The sequence below is a fragment of the Schistocerca cancellata genome, chromosome 1 (genome assembly GCF_023864275.1).
Source record: "Schistocerca cancellata isolate TAMUIC-IGC-003103 chromosome 1, iqSchCanc2.1, whole genome shotgun sequence".
Lineage (NCBI taxonomy): Eukaryota > Metazoa > Arthropoda > Insecta > Orthoptera > Acrididae > Schistocerca > Schistocerca cancellata.
This window is the reverse complement of record NC_064626.1, coordinates 163,153,527-163,177,950: the sequence shown is the minus strand read 5'-3', so window position 1 is coordinate 163,177,950 and position 24,424 is coordinate 163,153,527. Positions and strand designations below refer to the sequence as shown.

General features: G+C 37.1%; 1 protein-coding gene across 1 annotated transcript in view; it reads right to left on the bottom strand.

The window, feature by feature from the left end:
- Positions 1-7,840: 7,840 nt before the first annotated feature.
- Positions 7,841-24,424, bottom strand: part of LOC126167960 (kinase suppressor of Ras 2) — a 166,783-nt gene continuing 150,199 nt past the window's right edge. The window contains exons 16-17 of the mRNA XM_049920519.1: positions 19,505-19,634; positions 7,841-13,212 (exon numbers count right to left, since the gene is read on the bottom strand). Of these exons, the coding sequence (XP_049776476.1) occupies positions 13,060-13,212; positions 19,505-19,634 (283 nt within the window). The 3' untranslated portion in view covers positions 7,841-13,059. The remainder of the gene's footprint in view (positions 13,213-19,504; positions 19,635-24,424) is intronic.

Genomic DNA, 24,424 nt, shown 5'->3' with positions numbered 1-24,424 from the left:
GAGAGAGCACCTACAGAACTACACACACATTCCATTGGGTATGTGATCGGTGCTAGTCTGGTGCAAATTTCGGATGGAAAAGAGAAAGTTATAGCCTATGCTTCTAGGACACTTACAAAAGCCGAGAGAAACTACTGAACTACAGAAAGATAATGTCTTGCTGTGATCTGGGCCATGTGCAAAGTTCGGCAGCACCTCTGTGGAAGTCCATTCACAGTTGTTACAGACCATCATTCACTTTGTTAGCTGACAGGTCTTAAGGATCCAACAGGACCACTCACCAGGTGGGCACTATGTCTTCAAGAGTATGACTTTACCATAGTGTACAAAAGTGGAAGAAAACACCAAGATGCCAACTGTCTCTCAAGAAACCCTGTGCAAGACCATCAAGATTTCAATGAAGATAGTGACCGTCTCACTGCACTCCAGAATCTTTATGCTGAGCAGGAGGACGACACCAAGATATCTCAAATTATGCTTGCCTTAAATCGGTCAGAGGATGTGAAAGGACAATTTAAGGTTAATGGATTAATTTGCAAGAAAAACTTTGATCCGTTTGGAAAGAGGTGGCTACCAGTGATTCCTAAACACATGCACTTAGATGTTCTACAGAAATTCCATGACACACCTGAGGCTGGACATTTAGGATTTATTAAGACCTATGATAGAATCTGCAAGAGATTTTTCTGTCCAGGTTTATTTAGGAGTGTCTGTCACTATGTGTCGCACTGTCGAGAGTGCCAGAGGAGAAAGGTAGTTCCTCAGAAACCACCTGGCCGACTCGTACCAGTTCCACCAGCTGAAACGCCTTTGCAGCATGTTGTGTTGAGAGTGACCTCCTCGGACAATTTCCGTCTGCTAGTGGCAATAGATGGATTATTCTTTGCACTGATTATCTGACATGCTAAGCCATTACAAAATCCGTGAAAACACCTGATGCATCTGAGGTAGCCAAATTCATCGTGGAAGACATTGGATTAAAACACAGTGCACCGAGGTCATTAATTATGGATCAAGGGAAAGTTTTTCATCGAATCTTGTGACAGAGAAACTGTCTGTGCAACACTACTCATCACGTGCTGACTGCCTACCATCCGCAAACGAACGGGCTTACTGAACGCCTTAATCAGACCTTGGCCGACATGCTCTCAATGTTCGTCAATGTTGAGCAGAGCAACTGGGATGAGGTGCTACCTTTTGTAATGTTTGCCTACAACACCACCAAACAAGACACCACAGGATTTACACCATTTTTCCTGGTGCATGTGCGTGAGGTGACGACGACGATGGACACTGTGTTTCTGTCACATCCTGATGATGTGGACGACGACTACGTCAGCCAGGTGTTAACCAGAGCTGAGGAAGCTCGGCAGTTAGCTCGACTCCACACGCTGCAGGCTCAAGAAAACGATCGCCGAAGGTATGATGCGAGCCATCGCCCTGTTGTCTACCAGCCTGGTGACCTCATCTGGATCTTCACTCCTGTTTGGAAGGTTGGCCTCTCTGAGAAGATCCTCAGGCGCTACTTTGGACCTTATAAGGTTGTAAGACAGTTGTCTGATGTTACTTATGAAATTGGTGATTTCGACCCCGATGCAAGACGACGAAAGATCAGAGATATGGTCCACGTCCTTCGAATGAAGCCCTACAAGGATCCTGCCATCCAGGGTAAATTCGAAGCTCCAGCGACAGGCAACAGGTGGAAAGGTGATGAAGAGTGTAGCGGCAAAAGAAGTTCTAAGAATATTGCCGCCAGGACGAGCATCAGTCACCGGGGGTCAGAGTATGCAGGACCGATGACTCGTTCCTGGACTAGGAGGACGTAAAATTGAGATGCTGCTCTCTTAAAGAGGGAGAAATGTTGCAGAAGAAGCCAAGTAGCACCATGGTGTAGTGGTTATGATACTAAACTGCTGCATGAAGGGTAGTGAGTTCAATACTCATCTGGACTGTACAATTTTAATTTCTATATTTTAGAAGCATCCACAAATGTCAAGAATCATTGTACTGGAATGTTCTGTAGCTGTATATATACTGTATGTGTTCTGGCCAGTGGCAGTTCGCTCTGTGCTCTTGCATGTGCAAGTGATGAATAAACCTTCGTAAGTGAAGTTGGTGTTCATCATTCATCTGATTACACATTCTTCTACATGACATTATTGTTAAAATGAAAATTACACATAATTCAGTATGTAAAATAAAATTAATATTCTCTTCACTACACATGCTACGGTTTTTAAATTTTTTTCACATAGAGGTTGCAATATACTAATGATCTAGTTAAAGTTTCATTCCATTATCTATTACAGTTTTCGAGTCATTAAACTTCAAAATACTAGTAAAAATGATAAGCCATGACATCCGGGTCGCCTTAATATAGGAAGAGTCCAACAACGTTATTTGAAAATACTAAATGCAGTGTTAATCATTTAGAAGTTCATAAGAAATACTGCTGTGAATTCATTTTCAGAATGCTGATGTGTTCACCTCCTATGTAATGTACACTTTGTACTAATGATTTCTGATAATAGTGTAGTATGGAAATGTCTGTGTACAGATAACTTGATTAAATAGAAAAATAAAAAGAAACCTGATAAAAATTAATAATACATTTCAATAACATTAAACATAATTGGATTTTGGAAATCACTTAATTTGATTTGATTCTGAGAGCATTTGGATCTCCAGTAGGCCTACAGTTTCCACACTCTTAATTTAAAATTTACAATGTTGAATTGAAAAATGTAGTGAACATTGGTAGTTTATTGTAAAGACTTAAATTTTTTGTGGTATGTAGTAAATTTGTAACATGACTGCTAATGCAAGTCATTTTGCATGTAATTGTGAGTATGAGCTGCAGTGTGAAAAAGTACTGAAGGAATTCCCCAAGGACTAGTAGACACTGGGTGTTGAGCTAAGGAGAAGAATAATAGTTAAACAGCACCTGTGGTGGTGTGAGTGTGGTTAAGAAATTCTTACTGGGGGGGGGGGGGGGGGATTCCTGAACATTTATAATTGTCAGTATAGCTGGGTGAAATTGAAATATTCAAATTCTCTCTCTGTGTGTGTGTGTGTTTTTTTTTTACACCAGACACTGGTATTTTTCCAGTACCTATCTGTATAATCCAATGAGGGTTTGTGATGGAATGGACCGGGATTTCATAGTCTTTTCCTTAGTAGCACCAATCACCTCGAAGTTTAAAGTTTCGTGGGAGATGTTTACTCAATGAAGTACACAACAACCTATTTTAGATGACACTAAAACACACATTTTATTCCTTTCAAAGTTTAGTTATTAAGTATGGTGACCAGCTATAATATTATGAACAATATGCTGGTATCCAGATCAGGACCCACAATGCTTAACACTCACATTCAGTAGTGAAGTTGAATGTTCTACTGTGACACAAAAACAACGTTTGCACTTACTACAGTCCTTTAGTATCAGATATAACAGTGCAGTATTTAATTGAAGTTGGTCAATAATTAGATCCACCATATCCAAAAATCACTGGTTCAGTGATAACATTCCTCAGCAATTATTGATCACAACACAATTCAGTCACACTGTTACTCAATTAAGAGGTCTCTACTCACTCTAAAATCTTTACACTTAAATATTACCGAGTTTTGCATATGTCGGTGTGCGTATTTTTGCGTGCAAAATGTTCATAATGTGGATGGAGTCAACACAGGAAGAACACCCAATATAGTCTTACTTGTCTACTTTCAAAACTGCAGCCTGACAATTTTGGATGACATCTGACTACTTATAGACATACTATAAAAATAAAGTAATTTTGACAACTACATAATGCTTTCAAAAATCAGAGTGGATCTCATTGTTTTAAATGAACTACAAGAACTAATACTATAGGATTAAATGAGACCACAGGCCAAAAATCAGAAGCGTTGAGTTGTCAATAGGCACACACAAAAGAACTAATGTGATTTTGGTTTGTAAAAATGTCTCTGGTTAGAAATTTAGAAAAAAACAGATCCTCACTATTACCTTCACATAGTGGGGATCCCCTTGTTTACATGTAAAAGCACCTTACTGCAAATTATAGTAACTTACATGAAATTATCAATTAGTGAATTAATTAACTAATATTGCATGTCAGTTTATACAGAAAACTCAAACTCATTGTGTAAGTCTTCATTCTGACTATCTGCAATTCAAAATGTCATCTTTATGCAATCTATTCTTTTCATAATAGTGTGAATCTGCTTGTTAAGCTGCCACTAAAACAGTGTCACACAGTGCCTTCAAATGTGATTGTCCACATTGTTTATATGTTGTAACTATTGCTTGTGACAAAGCTGATCATCAAATATAAATAAACAAGAAGAAATAAAAAGTTAAGTACAGCACTGTTGTGTAGAATATTTGTCATATGTTCGTTAAATACTTTCACAACAGGAAGGTCATCAACATTGACTGCCAGAGAAGCAACCATGTATACAATACCAGGTGAAGAAACTTACAGTGATTGTACATTTATCTGGAGCGCAGCAATAAAGATTTTATCAAGTCAAGAGTCCATGGGAAAGTCTTCTTTGGAGCAATTTTAATGAAAATAGAATAGTTGGTGACTGAGTACTGGCACAGACAACAGCTTGTTATGGTAATGCGTTAGTTGCATAGCATGCCTCCTACGCAGTTTCGTTATCAACACTTAGGAAGCTGCTGAACAGAGGAAGTGTTTGGCAAGTTTGTTGAGAAGAGAGGAAAAGATTGTCCAAGTCTTCATACTTTAGATCAAATCACACAGAAATTGGTAACCATGCACAGAGTGTTGTGACTCGCCGATCTTTCAAAGTGCCACCGTGCAGTTACACGCGTCCTCTACATGCGACGCTGTCTGCCAGCCATGCAGCAGCAGCAGCAGCGCCACCTAAGCGGCCAGCCAGCCAGTGCCCGCTAGACTCTGGCTCAGTTATGATTTGACAAGTCTTACTCTGTTTACTTGATCTGTGACTTTCATGTATTGTGTCGTCCTTGAAATATATTTGTTCAACTTGAAGTTATAACACAGAGGACAATGATACCTAAAAGGCTTGTGAATTAATGTTGACATGTTTAGAGAAAGGCATCTGTCACAACTCGTCTACAAAACAGAATCAGTCGGTGCTTTATTTTGCTCGGATAGCAAGAAGGCCAGAAAATTACAAATATTGAATGAAGGAGGCAGAATATACTAGCAATCCCATCTGTATGTTAACATGAGAGAGATTAAGTGCAAAACAAGCAGGAGTGCTTTATTGCTAACTTATCCATGTGCTGATAACTCAGCTTGTTATCTATCTTGATTCACTCGATTTTCACACAAGGGGTTTATTTACTGTGTGGCCATTAATCTGTACTTCTAATACCTGCAAATCATTTCTATTTGTTTGAAATTGTACAGGAAGATGATCACAACACATTTCTATCAGAAGCTGATGTCTACTGCTGCACTGGCTGACAATAATACATTATTGTTATTGCTATTATCACATGTTATTTGGAAATTTGTGGTAAGATCTTATGGGACCAAACTGCTGAGGTCATTGATCCCTAAGCTTACACTCTAATTAATCTAACTTAAGCTAAGGACAACACGCACACCCCTGTCAGAGAGGACTTGACCTCCGACGAGGGAAGCAGCGCAAACCGCAGCAAGGCACCTTACACCGCGTGGCTACCCTACGCATTATAACCTGTTATCTACTGCAGTATGCAGCAAGTCCATTCCAGTTTAAATCAACATGTAGTTAGTTTTTATTGAATGAAATTCTCTGAAAAATTATGAGGCTGCTCTCCTCCTAACCTGCAGCTATACTTCAAACTGAAATGTTTCAAAGGCTCCTAGACTTGAGAGATACTATTGTGCAAACCAATTGGGGCAAGTAACAAAGGGGGAATGCACCTTGGTTTTAGGCTGGTGGTGGATAGTATCCAGAAAGCCCTTGTTGAATCATTTAAGAAATTTACTTTGTAACACTGTGTTCCATAAACAAATACTTCAAAAATGTAACATGGTTAATGATTGATTTTATCAGCACACTGTACTCAGTCACACTGGATTGAGAAAACTGTTAATAAAGTAATGCTCATCTATATGGCATGTTATTTCTTGCAATTATAAAAAAAGGATTTGCAACACAGGGGAAGAGCATAAGCACAGTCTTGAAACTCAAATAATGTCAGCTCTCTGGTAATTGTGTCACTATATTCCATACATGTGATGCAAAGATTTTTTAACTGATTTATACTGTACGTTTCACGAGTTTGGCAGTTCCTATTTTGTTTATTTGTGCTCTTATTAGCAAAATGATTGAATTTAATGCTTCCCTTGGATACATACAACTTCCATTAAATTCTGGCAATAATCATACAATGTCACTTTACCTATTTCTATGTTAAAACTTAGTTTGAGAAAAATAAATGTCTATAATGATGATGCAATGTGTCTACACTAGTCTGACACCATGCAGGATACAGTCGATGGGGTGTCCCAGAGACTTTTCGCCTCACATTTCACAGAAAAGTCGTGCAATCTGAAAACCCCAATTCACTTCAAATCTGTTTACATTAATATAAACGTACACCATTGCTCTACGAATGGGAACTTTTTCAGAATGAAAAATATTTTCTAGCTAAATAATTCAGACCCCAACACTTTGATAGGAAATAAGGTGTTCTATTTGAAGCAAAGCAGTGCACTCAACATCATTGATCAAACCTGCAATGCCTATATCAATGTCTAAGATCATAGTGATACACACAAGCTAGACAAGCAATACACCAAAGCTAGACAATTAAGAGATAAGACAAGACACCACTGTTGCCTTGTGGGTCATAAATGATGGTCAGCTATAACAAAGCACAACAGTAATTCCAAAGGATTCACAACTACTAATTATCACAAAGTAGACTGCAAACTATGATTCAAATTAGTATCAAAGAAGCATAATGCTCAAGAATGACATACTGGACACCAAGGAAGTTAAGTTTAAATAATTTGTCATACTTCACATGGAAAACAATACCAAGGTAACATCCCAGAAATGCTAAGTAATGATGTTTAATATAACTAAACATTATTCATTACATATCATGGCTTAACTCAGCATTACACAGTCACAATTTAACGTAACCATATAGAATAAATGAATCTTTCAGAATCAAATTAGAGAGTGAGAGTGACTGTTTTCATAAAAGTTAATTATAGCTTTAAATTGTTTACATAATTTATATTTATCATGTTACCATGTTTACAACAAAATACCACACAGGTTACAAATTTTGATTTTTCACTGAAATTTGATGTGAAATTTATATTATGACAAACATATGGCAAATAATTTCCGACAGTGCAGAAAATGAATCCAATCTCAGAGAGAATAATGGAGAAATATTACAAAACATTGTCACATGCATAGATGCAGCAAAAGGAGTGCATGAATTAAATAAAATAACAACATATAAATGAAAATAGTGATGATCATGTTACAAATGAATAATATATTAAAAATTGGAAAGTCCAGGATTGAACAACAACAATACAGAAAGGATAGATGACTACTCACCATTTATTGGAGGCATTGAGTAGCAGACAGGCACAATGAACACACTGCTAAAATAGTAAAGCTTTCAAAGTCCTGCAGTAGAAAAGGCACAAAGACACACACATTCATGCAAGCACAACTCGTGCAGATATGATGACAATCTCAGGGTGCCACAGCCTGAAAGGATTTCAGAATTTTGCATGGCAGGAGGAAGAAAGGGTAAGATTTTGTTTTTTTATAAGATGTCATTACTTTTAACATAAACCACTCATTCCAATAACCACACTTTCAGAATAAAGGCACACTTTAATACGGCCAACTTGTCTGTATTATCAGCAACAAGAGTTCATATGTACAATGTATCAATAAATAGAGTGTACAGAGACCATTAATCCAACATGACAAACACGTCATTAATATCACTGATCCAACTAAAATATTAACAAAAACACAAATAAATCACAGACAAAGGAGAATAAAATATCATATCAGCAGCTGACTATTTACTAAGTCTCAGTCTGTATACAAAAGGGATAACTTTTACCACTGTATATGTCAAAACTATTTTCTATTCCTATTCAAGGTACATATATTATATATATACCTCGAAACAGCACTCAGAAATGTAAAAAAACAAACACACTTGTTTACATCAGGTAATGCTCAAGTTTTTGGAATGTTTGGAAAAGTATACAGAAGCATCAGCAAGAGTGTAAACCAAATTAATATTAAACATAATTCCACTTGTAATATTGGAAGAACGAAGATGCCTTTGGGTTAGCATGCAAATTTCAGGCAACGCACCAAATGATATTAGAAAATCACCAATTAATCCATATAATTCCACATTAGTTTTCAAATAGTTTATCACACAATTTTTAATTAGTAGGCTCTTGTTACAGCTTCATTTTATTAATGTAAACAAGAAAATTACCTCGAGCTTTTATTTCCCCACAGGGGAATTAGCACTATGCTAATGGCGATTACATTTCTACAAATGAATTACCATTATTAGTTTATAAACAATGTCACTAATTACAAAGCATTTTTATAAGTACTGCAGCAACATTAAAATCAATTAACAACAAATATAACGATAACCATCATGTTTAAGAGTGATAATCAAAGGCATCTTTGTCCTATGTATACGTGCAGCTCTGCAGTTCAGTCTTATTTTTATCATATGCAAAGTCTTTCCACAGACCATCAATAAAAGACTGAAAATCACTAATAATAATAATAATAAGTGCATCCTTTTTACATAAGTTGCTCGTAGTTATAATACTGATTAGAGAAAAATGGCCATTTCATGTATGTTTGACGATCTATCACTGATGCTGAAGAATTAAGAAAGTTAGTCTAAACATATCTTTGTGTGAAGGAGAAGTATGCAGATCATTTTTATTATTTTTATTATTATTATTTTATTATTATTATTATTAAAGGGAAGCTATTCCCATCATCTTTACTTGAGCATTGAGTAAAATTGCAAGCTAGCAGCTGATAACTAAATAATGATGACAGTCTGAAACTATCTTTACAACTCTGTGGCAACTTATCTCTTACTGACTGAACAAACTCACTTGCACTATAACAGTTACAAAAATCTTCATATTTTAAAGAAAGGTGCATCATTTCAGTTTGTTGCAACTTACAATACCAATATCAATATGTCATGAAATTAAACAACCAGCAAAATTACCTCTATTAGCAAAGAACAATAAGTTCATGCTATTGTAAGACAAAAATAATGGAAAAAAGTTACAAAATTTTGATGGCACTGACACAAAACTTTGCAGCATAATCAAAAAAGAATTCACATTTAGCATACAGAGGAAGACATTAAAATTGTGGAAGCTCAGGCTCAGATAGCACACGACTGACAAACCAAAGTAAGAAATTAGCTTTAGCTCCTAACTGGTAACAGGCCACCTCCCGAACTGTAAATGAGTATTTTCCAGAGCTGGAGCCTATTACACAAACAGTTACTAAATTATAAAAAAATTGCTGCTGTATTTGGGTTGGTCCTATTTTCTCAAATGGAAATGAGATGCTACTGAAAACCGTGCAATAGACACTCGATGAGATCAATTCCATAGGTGATACTTTACACCATTCAAATCCCGTTTAAAAACAAAAAAGCTTTTAGAAGCTTTAATACCTTGTATCTCTTTTCATAATTAAATTTTCATACCACAGAATTTGTTCCACAACAACGAACAGTAATCTGTAGTTACAGAAAATAACAAATTATATTCACTAACAACAATTGCAAACATGATACGGAACAGATCTAGCATTCAGAGGTGAATTGACAGTATATCAAACCAAACAATCCCAACTGGGAGATTTAATGAAAAGGGAAAAAAACTCCAAATTTTATGTCAGTAGGTTGACACCAATTTGCCTTGTATGTCACTTAAATGACCTTTGGGGGGAGGGGGGGGGGCAATTAAAATTTTCAAATAACTCACCTATGGACATGTAAAGACAAAATTATTGTAAGTTCTAATAACTAATGCCATTGTTGTTCCATTTTCTTAATCAGACTGACAGATATTGAATCTCTATCTCTCTCTCTCTCTCTCTCTCTCTCTCTCTCTCTCTCTCTCTCTCTCTCTCACACACACACACACACACACACACACACACACACACACACACACACACACACACGTACAATGCACTTCATGAAAAATATTTTACACACCTAAGTGAACTTTTTCAGTTATTATTTAAGTTGATCAGAAAATAAACTGTTTGTAAAGAGAAAGGAGATGTGGTATTGTATGTTCACAAAATGTCTGAGCCACTGAGATGGCACACTAATAATATTATATGCTAGGTGATCTGCATCTTATCAAATACAATTCAAACCATAGCAACGAAACAATCAGAACTACATATTATGTTCAGAATTAGATGGCGTTGAGTATCAGCTGTTACAAAGTACCACAAGAAAAGAAATGATGCACCCTATCTTCCAACAATCACAAAGTTACATTTCTCTAAATAATTAACTCCGGCATACGCAAATAATGACAAAAGTTAAAATTTCATATCTAGCCTACAAGTGAAACCTCACTTTTTCACTTTTTGTTTCATATTTAGTTCTCTGAGCAACAGAAGAGAAAGTACAGAGGTGCCCGGCATTTTTATTTTTTAACAGAGAACACAAAGAAGTATATGCCAATGAGCAAAACATATCTTGGTTTTCTTGAAAAAGACATTACATACACCATCGATAAAGGCTAACAAAAACATTCTAAGTCAAACCCTATATTACAATATCAAGCTCATACGCTATAGTCTGATTAAAATTATTTTTGTTGTTGACTTTTACACTTTAGAACAGAGTTCCTCCAATCGGACCTCAGAATACAATGCACAAATTGTTTGCTGTTGCCAATGTGTCACACCACAATATTTCACTTGCAGCTAATGTTCAGAACAATCACCACTTATCAACCAGATCACTAAGCTCTGCCCACAGGCTGTTTAAATACTGTTGACTGTATACTGTCTGTGTAGGTAGCAGCTGCTGTGGCAACACAATAATGGCACATAATGGAGGTCAACAAATAAGTTATTTTAATTATATTAAAAGGTCGAAGAAGCTATGTAGGATTTATGAAGATCACAGTGCTGGAAGTACCTGTCTTTGTGTGACTCCGTATGTATGTGAATTTGTTTTTTGTCTATCTACTGAGACAATTCCAAAATAATGACACAACTAAAAGAACCCGGTGTGTTTACGAGCACCAATTTAGCTGTTCTCACTTTCACAGACAAGTCTTATTCTCATTAAAGAGGTAAATTGCTTGAACCAGCTGTGCACAAGAGTGAAATGCTTGGTATGTGAGTTGAATGTGAAACATGATTTTCACATTTTAGATGGCACTGATTCCATATCAAGTGGAATAGGGATCCCCACTAAGTATCCCAGATACTATTCAAATTGTGTGTGCAGGTATGCTAAATTACCAAAGTAAAATAATTGCGTATCTAATTCACATATTTTAATATGTCTGAGTAGTAACCATTTAAGTGAAGGAAGACAATGTCATGACATTTCAAATATTTCAGCCTGGTTTGATGTGCTGTGTTTCAAAGAACGATTGTTGTAAAGCTGAAAAACTTGTCCGAAAGGTTCAAATGTTTTCATTGTGCACATACTGTAAGTTTTGTGTCATTTGATTCTCTGTCATTGCTTCAAGTACCAATAGGAGTCATATATGTTTTCTGCAAACAATTTTCCATGTTATGTAGCCTCACAGCTAGTTTAGAAAGTGCTTCTATATGAGACACAAAGATATGAAAATAACTTTTTTTGGTCAACTTCGGGCCCTTAAATCTCAAAAACTAAAAATCTAATGGTGATGAAATTTGCATGTTTTATGAACACACAACTACACAACATTGCTGCAAAAGGGGAGATTCAGACACCAATCATATGAAAAGATGAAGCTAATTAGGAGAAATTTTGTATTAACAAAATTTCTTGAGTAATTGGAGTAAAAATATACAATCAAATAACAAAACTTATACAATGTGCACACTGCCAATTTTCAATCATCTTGCCATGCTTTGCAGCTTCATTAGAATTATTCAGTGATTTACAGAACTCCAAACTTTGTCAAAATTTCTGAAATGTCGCCATGACATTTTGATACTCATTTTTATGAAGTATTGGAATCCGTGCAATTGACATGTATTTATTTTTCTATGGACATTTAGCAAACGTGTACACAAAATTTAAAAAAATCTGGGATGGTTAACATACCAGATGGATTTTATCTAACTAATTATACCATTTTGTGGGGAATAACTCAATGTTTTGTTTACAGCACATAATCTGTATTCCAGCAATCCTGAATTTAGTTTTATGTATTGACAAGTTTATACTAATGCTAAATGTGATGTGAAATACAGATGAAGCCAGAAAGTGATCTACTGAATGGAAAGAGAAGAGACTTTTTTTGGTGGATCTATGTATGCTGATCAGAAAAACCTTTAATAGTAGGTCTGTAATTAAAACGACTGAAGAAAGAACTTTCAGATTAAAGTCATAAGTGCCAAGCATTCATTACAGTTATTTGTGTTCCTTTGTAAACAATCTCATTCTTACATGATAGCTACTTGACTTTTTAAGTTACAAATACACAACTAGACCCACATTACAAAGGAAATGTAAAAATGAGGTTTCACTGTGAGAATTTACAAACAGATAACATTATGGCAAGGCTGCTGAAAAAGACAAATTATTGAGTATATAGTCTCCGTTATCAATGGCTTTTTGTATTATGAAGTAAAAAACAAGTTAATATTTTAATAATCAACACAATTATAACAACCCGTCCCACATTCCTAATAATATTAACAAAGAGAGAAGTACTGTACACACGATGATACGGTAACTTTCTGAGCACATGCATTCAGTCTGCTGTGATGATAATCTTGTATGCAGAAAAGCTAATACAGGGCTACTGCAATAAATAGATAGCATCAGAACACAGATTCCGCAGAGCGTGACAGGTGGATAGGATGTGACGGACTGCGTGCTAGGCGCTTCTTTGGCAGCTTTTCCAGTGTCTTGAGGAGCAAAGTGAAATCTGGTCTATCCGAAGGTCGGAAGGACCAGCAAAGCATCAGGATGTCCTGCACAATGATGAAAAACAATTTTAAATATTATTATCCCATCTACAAAAAATTGTAAAAATATAGTAAGAATTGCAAAAGATCCTCAGTACAAAAACCTCACAAATTAGAGATGATTGACACCTATGCAAAAGCCCCAAGACATCAGCTATAATGTATATAGTCTAAGGCAGTATATCTGTCATGATTCCAGTTTTAAGATATGAAGTGTATTCTTGCAACACTGATGCCAACAAAATAGGTTTTCTTTATTGGAAATTAATTGTGTGTGTCTATATTATTGGTTCTCTCTTCCATTTCCTTTCCAAGTTCTCATAACTTCCTTGTTTATTTTTGAATAATTTTTTTCTTCTTTCCTCATGCAAAGGCATCTTCTATTTACTTAAATTTTTCTCCAGTTTTTGTCACTACCAAGTTTATGTGACTGTTTCTATTAAAGCAGCTTTATTTTATTGTTAACATTAACTAGCTTATTTTGTAATTACTTTATTAGTAAAAACACTAATAAAATTGTTCAGCCATAATAATGTTAACGATACCACTAGTTTCCAACAAATGTTTCACTCTGCAGCAGAGTGTATGCTGTAGTGAAACCAACTGAATTCACAAAGTAGAAGTGTGGTACCGACAGAGTGAAGCTTTTTGTTCGATCATGAGTCATGCCTTGAATGTTCAATTGGCAAGAGTCTGTCTGCAAAAGGCAAGGATCCAAGTTTTTTGAGTCTGTGGTACATGGTTTTAATCTGATGGGAGATCATGTTGTTTTTTCTAGTCTTCACCTGTCAGCCGCAGTTCTCACAAGTACAGTACACATAGTAATGGAGGCATGTAAATAAAATGAAACAAATGACTGCAGTGTAATAACAGAATTAGCATGAGATTGGCCAACATTACTACTACAATTAACTACAACAATCTGTATGAATACTGTTAACATGTTTTTAGGTGGTAGTGGTGTGTTATGGATTTCAGTAAATTACAATGTTTTGTATCGAAAAACTGAACTTTCAAAATGACATTCCTCTATAAGAATTGTCTTTAAAAGATAAGTTTTCCAAAAATGTCATCCTGAAAGTTCAGTTTTTTCCCGTGGTGGTGAAATGCTTACAGAAAGGAAAATTTAACATGACAGCTAATGTCTGCCACAGAATCAAGTGTAAAAACTTAAGTACGAAATTAGCAAATGATGTGACTTCTTCACAATGAGAAAGTACACATGCGCACACACTGAAGTTGTGAAACATAACATAGTAACATGTATGAAACTTATGAAGATTTTTGTAACGTAATGTTTCATACATTCTAGTAAAACGATATATCAATGGGTGGGGGTGGGGGCAGTGGCAAGGAAGAGGGACCTTTTAGTGTGTTTGTATTATATTGATATCGCCGATTAAGAAAATTCTGCAGTTGTTCCACTGTCGTGCTTCATCAGATGGTCTAAGCACATTTTTGTTGAGCATCGTTACGGTATATATTTTCCTTAACGATACGAGTAAATATCTGCTTGTTTATCTAATAGTCAATATACGAGGTGTGTTTTTTAAGTAAGATCTGTTTTAAACATAAGTACACAATGAAAGGTTATTTCAAAAAAGTAGATTTATTTTCAGAAAGTACATACTTCACTCTATTTTTCAACATAGTCACCAAATTTGTTCAAACACGTATCATACCTCGCAACCAATTTTAAAATACCCTCTTCATAAAAACTTGACGCCTGCTTCGATAACCAAGAGTTCACTGCAGTTTTCACGTCGACATCATCATTGTAACTGTTGCCACTGAGGTGTTGTTTGAGGTGGTTAAACAGATGGTAATCGTTTGGCGCAAGATCAGGACTGTAGGGTGGGTGGTTTAAAACTTCCCAGCCAAAACGGTCCAATAAATCGCAGGTCTGACCTGCAGTGTAAGGTCTTTCATTGTCATGAAGAAGGACAATTCCCTTTGTCAGCATGCCGTGTCTTTTATTTTGAAATGCTCTGTGTAGCTTTCTCAAGGTTTGGCAGTATGTTTGTGCATGGTTAGTGGTTCCTCGTTGCATGAAGTTGACCAAAAAAACACTATGCCTATCCCAAAGCACAGATAACATGATTTTGCACTGGGACAGAGTCTGGAAGCTGTCACCTTCTTCATGTTAACGGTTTAAGAGCTTCATCGCACACTCAAATCTTTGGTTTTTGTGGTCCTCTGTTAGGAGTTCTGGGACCCAACGGGAGCACAGTTTCCTAAACTTTAGATGTTCAGAAACAATCTTGTAAATCACTGATCTCGACACGTCAGGAAATTCGTTTGAGACACCTGTTATTGTGAAGTGCCTGTTCTCCTAAATCCTTGCTTCAACTGAAGCCACCAAATCGTCTGTAATCAAAGAAGAGGGACCGGAGCAGTTCTCATTGTGGACATTGTCACGGTCATCTTTGAATTCTCGTACCCACTTACGAACTTTGCTTTCACTCTTAACAGTATCACTGTACACTTCACAAATCTGTCGATGAATTTCTGCAGCAGACAGGTTACATGCTGACAAAAACTGTATCACTGAGCGAACTTCACATGCGGCGGGCGAGTTTACAGTCTTAAACATTTTGAATGCACAGAACAGAACCGTATACGTTAGTTACAGAGCTGAAACTGAGCACAATTGTTCCCAAGGCATGCCGGTACACGACGCAGATGCTTGTTGCGGTATGCGTGCGAACTACTAGTGTCTACAACAAAACAGACCTTACTTAAAAAACACACCTATGTGGTGTTTGATAAACAACATGAGAACATTCTTCTGCTTAAAGTATATTAATCTTAATACCTTAAGACTTGTCACAGATTTACAACAGAACAGTATTTTTCGGTTGTCTCAAGTGGGTGCCTTATTTTTATTTATTTTAGGTACACTTTACATTAGCCAAACATAATTTCACAAAAGTCCTCTCTTGAGGAAAGAAGGTGTTTTTATAATACGTCCACAAAATGGAACCACCTTACAATGAAGCTGGTGCCAGTGACACACACTACAATGAATATATTGGTGAATGGATTATCTGGATAAGTGTGTAGCCAAATATGGGATGTAAGTTAGATATAGGAAATGGAATTAGATTAAATGTGTTTATAATAACAGCTTAGTAGCTATTAAAGAAAAACATAGATACACACATCAAAAAAAGTTTTGCATCACCCTGGTTCCCAGAACTCCAGAAGATAGAAGTTGAGTGTGGATATTCTATCACAGACACAATCCCTTTGACTGTTCAGGGATGTCAATAAACTCGCACAAAGATGTAAACAACCATGCATGAGCAGCACCTGTTAGATGGAGGGGGTCCAACAGCCAATCAGTTCCAGTCATTCCACCAGAAAGGAGGTACACAGCTCATATTGTCAGTAGTTCAACCATGCCTAGACGGTCAATACCGCTGTTTGATCATGTCCACATTGGTACTTTGTGCCAGGGAGGGCTCTGAACAATGGAAGTGTCCAGGCATCTCAGAGTGAGCCAAAGCAATGTTGTTCGGACATGGAGGAGATTCAGAGAGACAGTAACTGCCGATGACATGCCTCACTTGGGCCACCCAAGGGCTACTACTGCAGTGGGTGATCACTACCTACGGATTATGGCTCTGAGGAACCCTGACAGCAATGCCACCATTTTGAATAATGCTTTTCGTGCACCCACAGGATGTCGTGTTATGACTCAAACTGTAAGCAATAGGCTGCACGATGTGCAACTTCACTCCCAATGTCCATGGCGAGGTCCATCTTTGCAACCATGACACCATACAGCGCAGTTCAGATGGGCCCAACAACATGCCAAATGGATCGCTCAGGATTCACATCACATTCTCTTCACTGATGAGTTTCGCATACACCTTCAACCAGACAATCCTCAGAGATGATTTTGGAGGCAACAGTCACGTTGAACGCCTTAGACACACTGTCCAGCAAAGTGGAGGTTCCCTGCTGTTTTGGGGTGGCATTATGTGGGGCCGATGTACACCGCTGGTGGTCATGGAAAGCACCGTAATGGCTGTACGATACGTGAATGCCTTGCTCTGACTGATAGTGCAATCAAACTGGCAGCATATTGGCGAGGCATTCATCTTCACGGACGACAATTTGTGCCCCCATCGTGCACATCTTGTGAATGACTTCCTTCAGGATAACGACATCACTCGACTAGAGTTGCCAGCATGTTCTCCAGACATGAACCCTATCGAACATCCCTGGGACAGACTGAAAAGGGCTGTTTATGGATGATGTGACCCGCCACCCACTCTGAGGGATATACGCAGTATCACCGTTGAGGAGTGGGACAATCTGGAACAACAGTGCCTCGATAAACTTGTGGATAGTACGCCACAACGAATACAGGCATGCATCAATGCAAGAGGATGTGCTACTGGGTATCAGATCTACTGGTGTGTACAGCAATCTGGACCACCACCTCTGAAGGTCTCACTGTATGGTGGTACAACATGGAATGTGTAGTTTTCATGAGCAATAAAAATGGAGGAAATGATGTTTATGTTCATCTCTATTCCAATTTTCTCTACAGGTTCTGGAACTCTAGGAACTGAGGTGACGCAAAACTTTTTTTGATGTGTGTATTATGGAAGAAACTCTTGACCACCTTGCATTCTATGACTAATAACTTTGATATAAATATGAGTGTATTATCAAGAAAGTTTTATTGGAAGACCTCTTGCAAATTGTCAGATCTACTGAAAAGAGGACCATGCAAGATGTAATAGATAATAATTGAGGACTCTATATAATGAAAGGACACAAGCAGACACAATGTGGATTATAAAAAAAGAATTCAAATATGAAATTCTGAAGTTTAATTTGCCCTCTATGCTGTTCTGAATTTTTATGAAACTCAAATTCTTGAAGCTTTCTAATAATGTTCTAACAAAATTTCAATAAATTTTTCTGTGTATGAAGGAGTAAACACACAATTTAAATGCTAGTATGTTTTTATGTTTGTTGTGTCCTTCCAGCACCATTGTTCATAAAGTAGAACGTCCAAAATAAAAGAGTATGATTTTTGAAAACACAAAAATGTCACTTTGAATAAGAAGGCAATAACTGCCTTTCAACACTTGTTGAGTCCACAAGTGCCAATCAGAAAAAGAAATTGCGAACTCAATTCATTAATACCCTTCTTCTCTTTCTTTGTTGGATGTCTTTTCTCCAGGCTGATTTACAAGATACCTTTTCAACACAGTAACTTTAATTTAGCATAAACTCAACTCTAAGAATTCTGGTCTGAGTTGTTTGTTTCTAGTTATACCATATAGCATTAGTGAAACACTGGTATAATTTCTTTTCTGAAAAATTCGTAGTTTATTAATTGGATAATTAACTAGTTTTTTGAGCACTAATAACTCATTAGTTACTGTGTAACATGGATTGATAAAAAATCCTCTCACTAAGCGACAGCAGGAGAAAATGCTTTCAAGATGTGGAAACATGAGCTTACAGGGTAAATGGCCCGCTCTCGCAGAAGGGCTGAAGGGAAAGGAACAGGTATGAGGAAACAGACTGGTGAGATTTAGGAAATGTGAAGAGTTGGGGAGAAGTTGCTCAGGAACCTGGGTAAGTGGAGATTTTTGTCGGACAGGATCAGAAGGAAAGACTACTTCTCATCCTGTCCAATAAGTCTCCCTTAATTCGAGGTTATGGGAAACTTTTCTCTAACTCTTCACATTTCCTGAACCTCACCAGTCATTTTCCAGGATCCCTCTTCCCTTCCCTTCAACCCTTCTGCGAGAAGGAGCCACTGGCTTCAAAAGCTCATGTTTCCTCCTGCCATCGCTCAATGTGTCGACTTTTTTTTATATATCCATAGTATTATCTTCAAATACTGATTAACAATAATAATCAGTTACTGTTTTTCTTATCGATTTCTGCTTTGCAGTTGTGAAAATATCAGTTTCTTTATTTACTGAAGAATAACCAGGAATAAATCAATATTATAATGAACTCCTGCAACCAATTCTGCAACTTTTTTTCCATTTACACACTGTCTATAAATCTTTATGTGATTCTGACATGAGTACAGCTTCCACATGGCAGCCAACTGTCAGTGAAGACATGATATTAATATGAACACATTTGCTACAGCAAGAGTGTGAATACCAATTAAGAAAGAAATTTGCCTTTTACAATGCAACCATGCTATCCCATTTACATATTTCCCTCTTCGTTACATCTGATCTTCCATGACTTAAGTTATAATCTATGTAATCTATTTTTCACTCAAATGATGAAGACTTTCCTTTGCACATACTTTGACATCTCTGGAGGCCTGCAAATTTGCTAGTGACTGCTTCATTCCTTTTCCCACTTGCCAAATAATGGCTTCAGGAGGCTGTGCCTTGAACGGCCATTCACCACATAGCAGTTCATACCATACCGTCCTGTGAACAGAAACAAGTAATATGTAATTATTCACATAACAGAACAACAAAAAATACCATCATAGCTGGAAATCAAATACTTACAGCTGAATTCTCTATTAAATTACTTTATAAGTACTTTAGAGGAGAAATTACTATTTTTTGTATATCAGTCTAATGCACAAATTTTAATTACGGCTAGCTGAAATAGCGGCAGTCATCTGAAGACCAAATACTAATAAATAACTTGTAATATGAAATTATTTTCCTCCCAACAAAGAACTGCTTGTAAGATGTTCTGGAAGTGACCATTCAATATTTCTTCTTCTGAGCAGTTGTATTGAAAAATGTGTGTGTTAGGTACGATGCGATCAGCAAACTAAAAAATAATGGCACACACAATTTGAGTCACAATAATAGCAACTAATACCTCATAATTTTTGACAGGAAGGCATGTAAACCATTAGACAAATTGTTTCATCCACAGATATTCTTTCCCATTATATATAATTTTAAACAAAAATTTAATATAGAACAATGTGCTGTTTTGCTTTCTTCCTTGCTGTCAGTATTACAGAAAACAGGAATGTCAGCTTATAATTAGAATTCTAATGTGGAATCTGAATTGTCAAAAACTTCGTAAGCCCACCCATTCACAGATTAAAACTGAGAAGAGTAATGTACGAACTCAGCTGCCCCCCCCCCCCCCCCCAAATCCACCCCCTCTTGGACACAGGTAAACAAGAACACACAAATCTCAATCATTTTCGAGAAAACAGTCTTCAAAAAATTTTGACATGCTTGTATACTTTTTATGCTCAGTAACATCCAAGCAGTCCACAACCAAGTGAGTAAGCACTTTTTTCGTAAGTGCAATGTCTCTGGATTAAATCGTGCTGCCAGTACTTCTGTTTCTTTTTTTTTTTTTTCCTCCCCTTCATTCACATTTAATTCTAACAACAGATTTATTACTTTCATAATGTTTATTCTGAAAAGAAGGGTGATTTTATCTTAGATATGTTTTTAGGGAAACTGGAAATAAATAGATGGCACACAAAAATTTTCAATCAAATCAATACACTCAGTTTATTCATATTACTGTATGTACATTTGTGACATGTATAATGTTGAAACTATGGAGCACTGAACAGATCAGGATAATATTGATCTTATAAACTTGAAAACAACAATTATTGTAATGAACAACACATGTAATAAACACCTAATTTTTGCATGTTTGTTGTTCTTTCAACATGTCTAATGCAAAACAAACTTGGTTTACATTCACAAATGGTTTTTGCTCATCACACAATTACATGATGTATCACACAGTTACAAACATAACTAAAATTTTCAAACTACATAGATTTTTCTAAAAAACAGTTGGGTGTTGCATTTTCCTGTTTGCATATGTTAAAATGCTAGTTGTGCCCTACACACCCTGTCAATATGAATCAAATCAGTAAGATGAAGTTTGTACAACTCCCTTGTAAGCGAAATATTGTCAATGAAGCTCTATCCTCACAGCTACTAACTGCAGCAGCTGGAGAGGTCTCTCATACACCACGTATTAGTGAACCCAACTGATTTACTCATTGAATTTGAATGACTTCAATTACTAATCAAGGTTTTGCTTGAATGTGGGGGTGGGGGAAGAAATGGACATAGAGAGGGGGTGGGGGAGATGGACAGAGAAGGGAAGAGGAGATGGACAGAGAGAAGCGGGGAAGAGTTCAGGATGTATATCCAATTGCCACAAATATTTAGCACCTGCAAAGCATTGTCCGATTTGTTGATGAATAATATAGTCTCACAAGTCAAACTCACTTCATTTTCTACACCATGCAAGTTTTACGTAAGGCAGACTGTAGTAAAAGAAACTGTTTCTAAGTACACTTCAAACAATGCGACGGTGCTGCACAATTGATTCAGTTTTCACCGTCTTTTGTTGGTCCTGCTGCTACTACAACTCCGTAGTGAACTGAAGCAATTTTCCCTTCATGTTTGAAATGTGCAAATCAATATTACTGACCTTTCTAATCTCTTTACATACAACTCATTTTACACAAGAGAAAATGATGCCCTTACCCAGCCCCATCACTGCTAATTAAGTATAGCAAATGACGACTGTACTCAAAACTTCTCAACATGCAACAATCATGAATTGTGCACATCCATTTTGCAGTGAATCGAACATTAATGACCAATAAGCTGAAGATGGTCCTATCCTCAAAAACGCTTATATATTGTGATATTTTTTGGGTGTATGCATATTTTGAGTTTATTTTCGTTATATTATGATGAAGCAAGGTTATCCCGATGCTTCAAACAAGGGTATTGAAGAAGAAAAACTGTTACGACATATTCTGTTATGGCCTTCCATAAGCTTCCAGTATTATGATAATTTGTAGAAAGTAGTGTGCTTTGACCATATGAAGTGGACAGAATACTAATAAAAGATTTTTATGTTTCAATCTGCAACTCCACGGTGCATCTTTTCCATCTATACCGTATTTACTCGAATATAAGCCGCACTTTTTTTCCGGTTTTCGTAATCCAAAAAACCGCCTGCGGCTTAGAATCGAGTGCAAAGCAAGCGGAAGTTATGAAAAATGTTGGTACGTGCCACCACAACTAACTTCTGCCGTCGAATATACGTAGCGCTATGCGGGCATGCTTTGTAGGCACAAAGATAAATACTGGCGCCAAAACCTCTGCGTCAGTAAATAATTTTTTTAAAAAAAGTGGAAGACGAGCTTTTTTTCTCCGCCGCGAGTTTCGACCACTGCATTTTCATACATTATCCAACGAAGTAAATACAAATTCCGTATTGTTCATCTTCGAATGTAGCACAATTTCAGTGTACTACGAAAATCTGACTGGCAAGACTGTTTGGGATGTTTGTCAATATGGCCAACTCTATGTTCTGAATTTTTTCCTATCTGTGAGAAGAGATGGTTGCTAATAGGAACCTGATGAAATTTGAATCACATACAGTATTCTCTTCACCATAAGAATAATACGAATATAAACATTTTGCCATGTATTCTTTCATGTTTGCTGCTATCTCATTTAAATCCTTCTGCCTAATAAACTACGAAACTAGAGTGAGACAACAGCAAACGCGGAAGAATATACGTATCGAGTCATGTTTATATTCGTTTTACAGTCAGAAATGAAGCACGGCAAGTGACTAGATTTTTAAATCTAAGATGACTCAAATTTCTGTGCAGAATTTGATGTAATAAAGAAGCGGCCGCAAAGAGTTTCAAACGGAGAAAATTTTCCCCTAACTCCAGTGTAAGTAACGTCTCTTGCCATTGTTTCTCTAATGAGACGATTCCTCTCTCTCTCTTTTTTTTTAATTGTACGCGGCGGTAGCGCGCGCAAAAGCAAGCCATGCCGCGAGCCGCGACAGGCCGTAAACACGCACTATCAGAATGCGACAAACAATGCATGACACAGTGCAGTAATGCATTTTCAGCTTAAGAGTGACGCAAACACCTATAACAAAGAAAATGGCACTTATCAGATCAAAGCAAAATAAGCAATCGATTCAAACCAGACGAAGCACGTGAAAAAGGAAGGGTACCCGTATAAATACGGACGGAGCGCCTAACGCATAGCAATGGCTACGTGGTAAAGCTTAACTGCTAAGGTTACGACTCGAACCAAACTACTGTAGCTGTATCGTCATTCATTCGACCTAAATTGTGTCTCATATTACAATGGACCAACTTTGTTTCTATTTGGAGGTGCGGCCTAAAACTTTTCTCTCCCCTTGAATTTCGAGTCTCAAATTTCAGGTGCGGCTTAGATTCGGGAATTTTTTTTTTCCTTTATTTCGTGTCTCATTTTTCAGGTGCGTCTTAGATTCGAGTGCGGCTTAGATTCGAGTAAATACGGTATACCGGTGTGCAAACCTGCCAAGTACCGTAACTCGATTAAACTTGGACCACACATACAAAGAGCTACTACAGTATAGCAGAGAAATTAACTTTAGAAAAATACACAAACAAAAAATACACAGACATGATACTTTTATTCAAAGACAATAATTAGACTGAAGTCCCAGAATTATGATAGCCCCTGGACTATAAAAAAGGCTGGACATGGTTCTTATTATATCACCATAGACAGCAATGTAGGCTCTGCTGTGTGTTCCGTATCTCCACCAGTGCAGTTGACACTGCTAGATGATACCTAGTGCATGTGGGCATACTGCAATACATCTTCCCAACACATCCCACATGTGCTTGATGAATTATTTGCTGAATATCCTCCTATTCCAAGAGCTGCTCCACTTGCACTGTTTGAAGCAGTCGTGCACTGACATCCCTCAGGGTCAAATGCACCCCTGATAACATGCACACTGAAAAGGAGTACAGTGTCACAATGAAGTTCATTGGTGAGAGCACTGTATTCAAAACTTCTGTATGCCCATGCAACATTATGCCTTTCCAAACCATTGCAACTGCACCACAAAAACCATTATGTTTGACAAATTTCCTGAGAGCGTTACATGTTCCCACCTCTTGCCATATGAGGGTATATCCAGCAATGTGTAACACTCCATGTGTTACGGTGTGGCGAGGTGTAATGCTGCATGGGCGTAGTGAGCTGCAATTCTTTGAACACAGTACTCTCATCAGTCAACGTCATTGCGACACTGTACTCCTTCCCCACGTGCACCTTTTCAAGAGTGCATTTGCCCCTGACTTCATTTTTATGGATGACAATGGGGGACCGTATAAAACAGCGCCAATGGAGCAGCTCTTGGAAAGAGAGGATATTCGGCAAATGGACTGGCC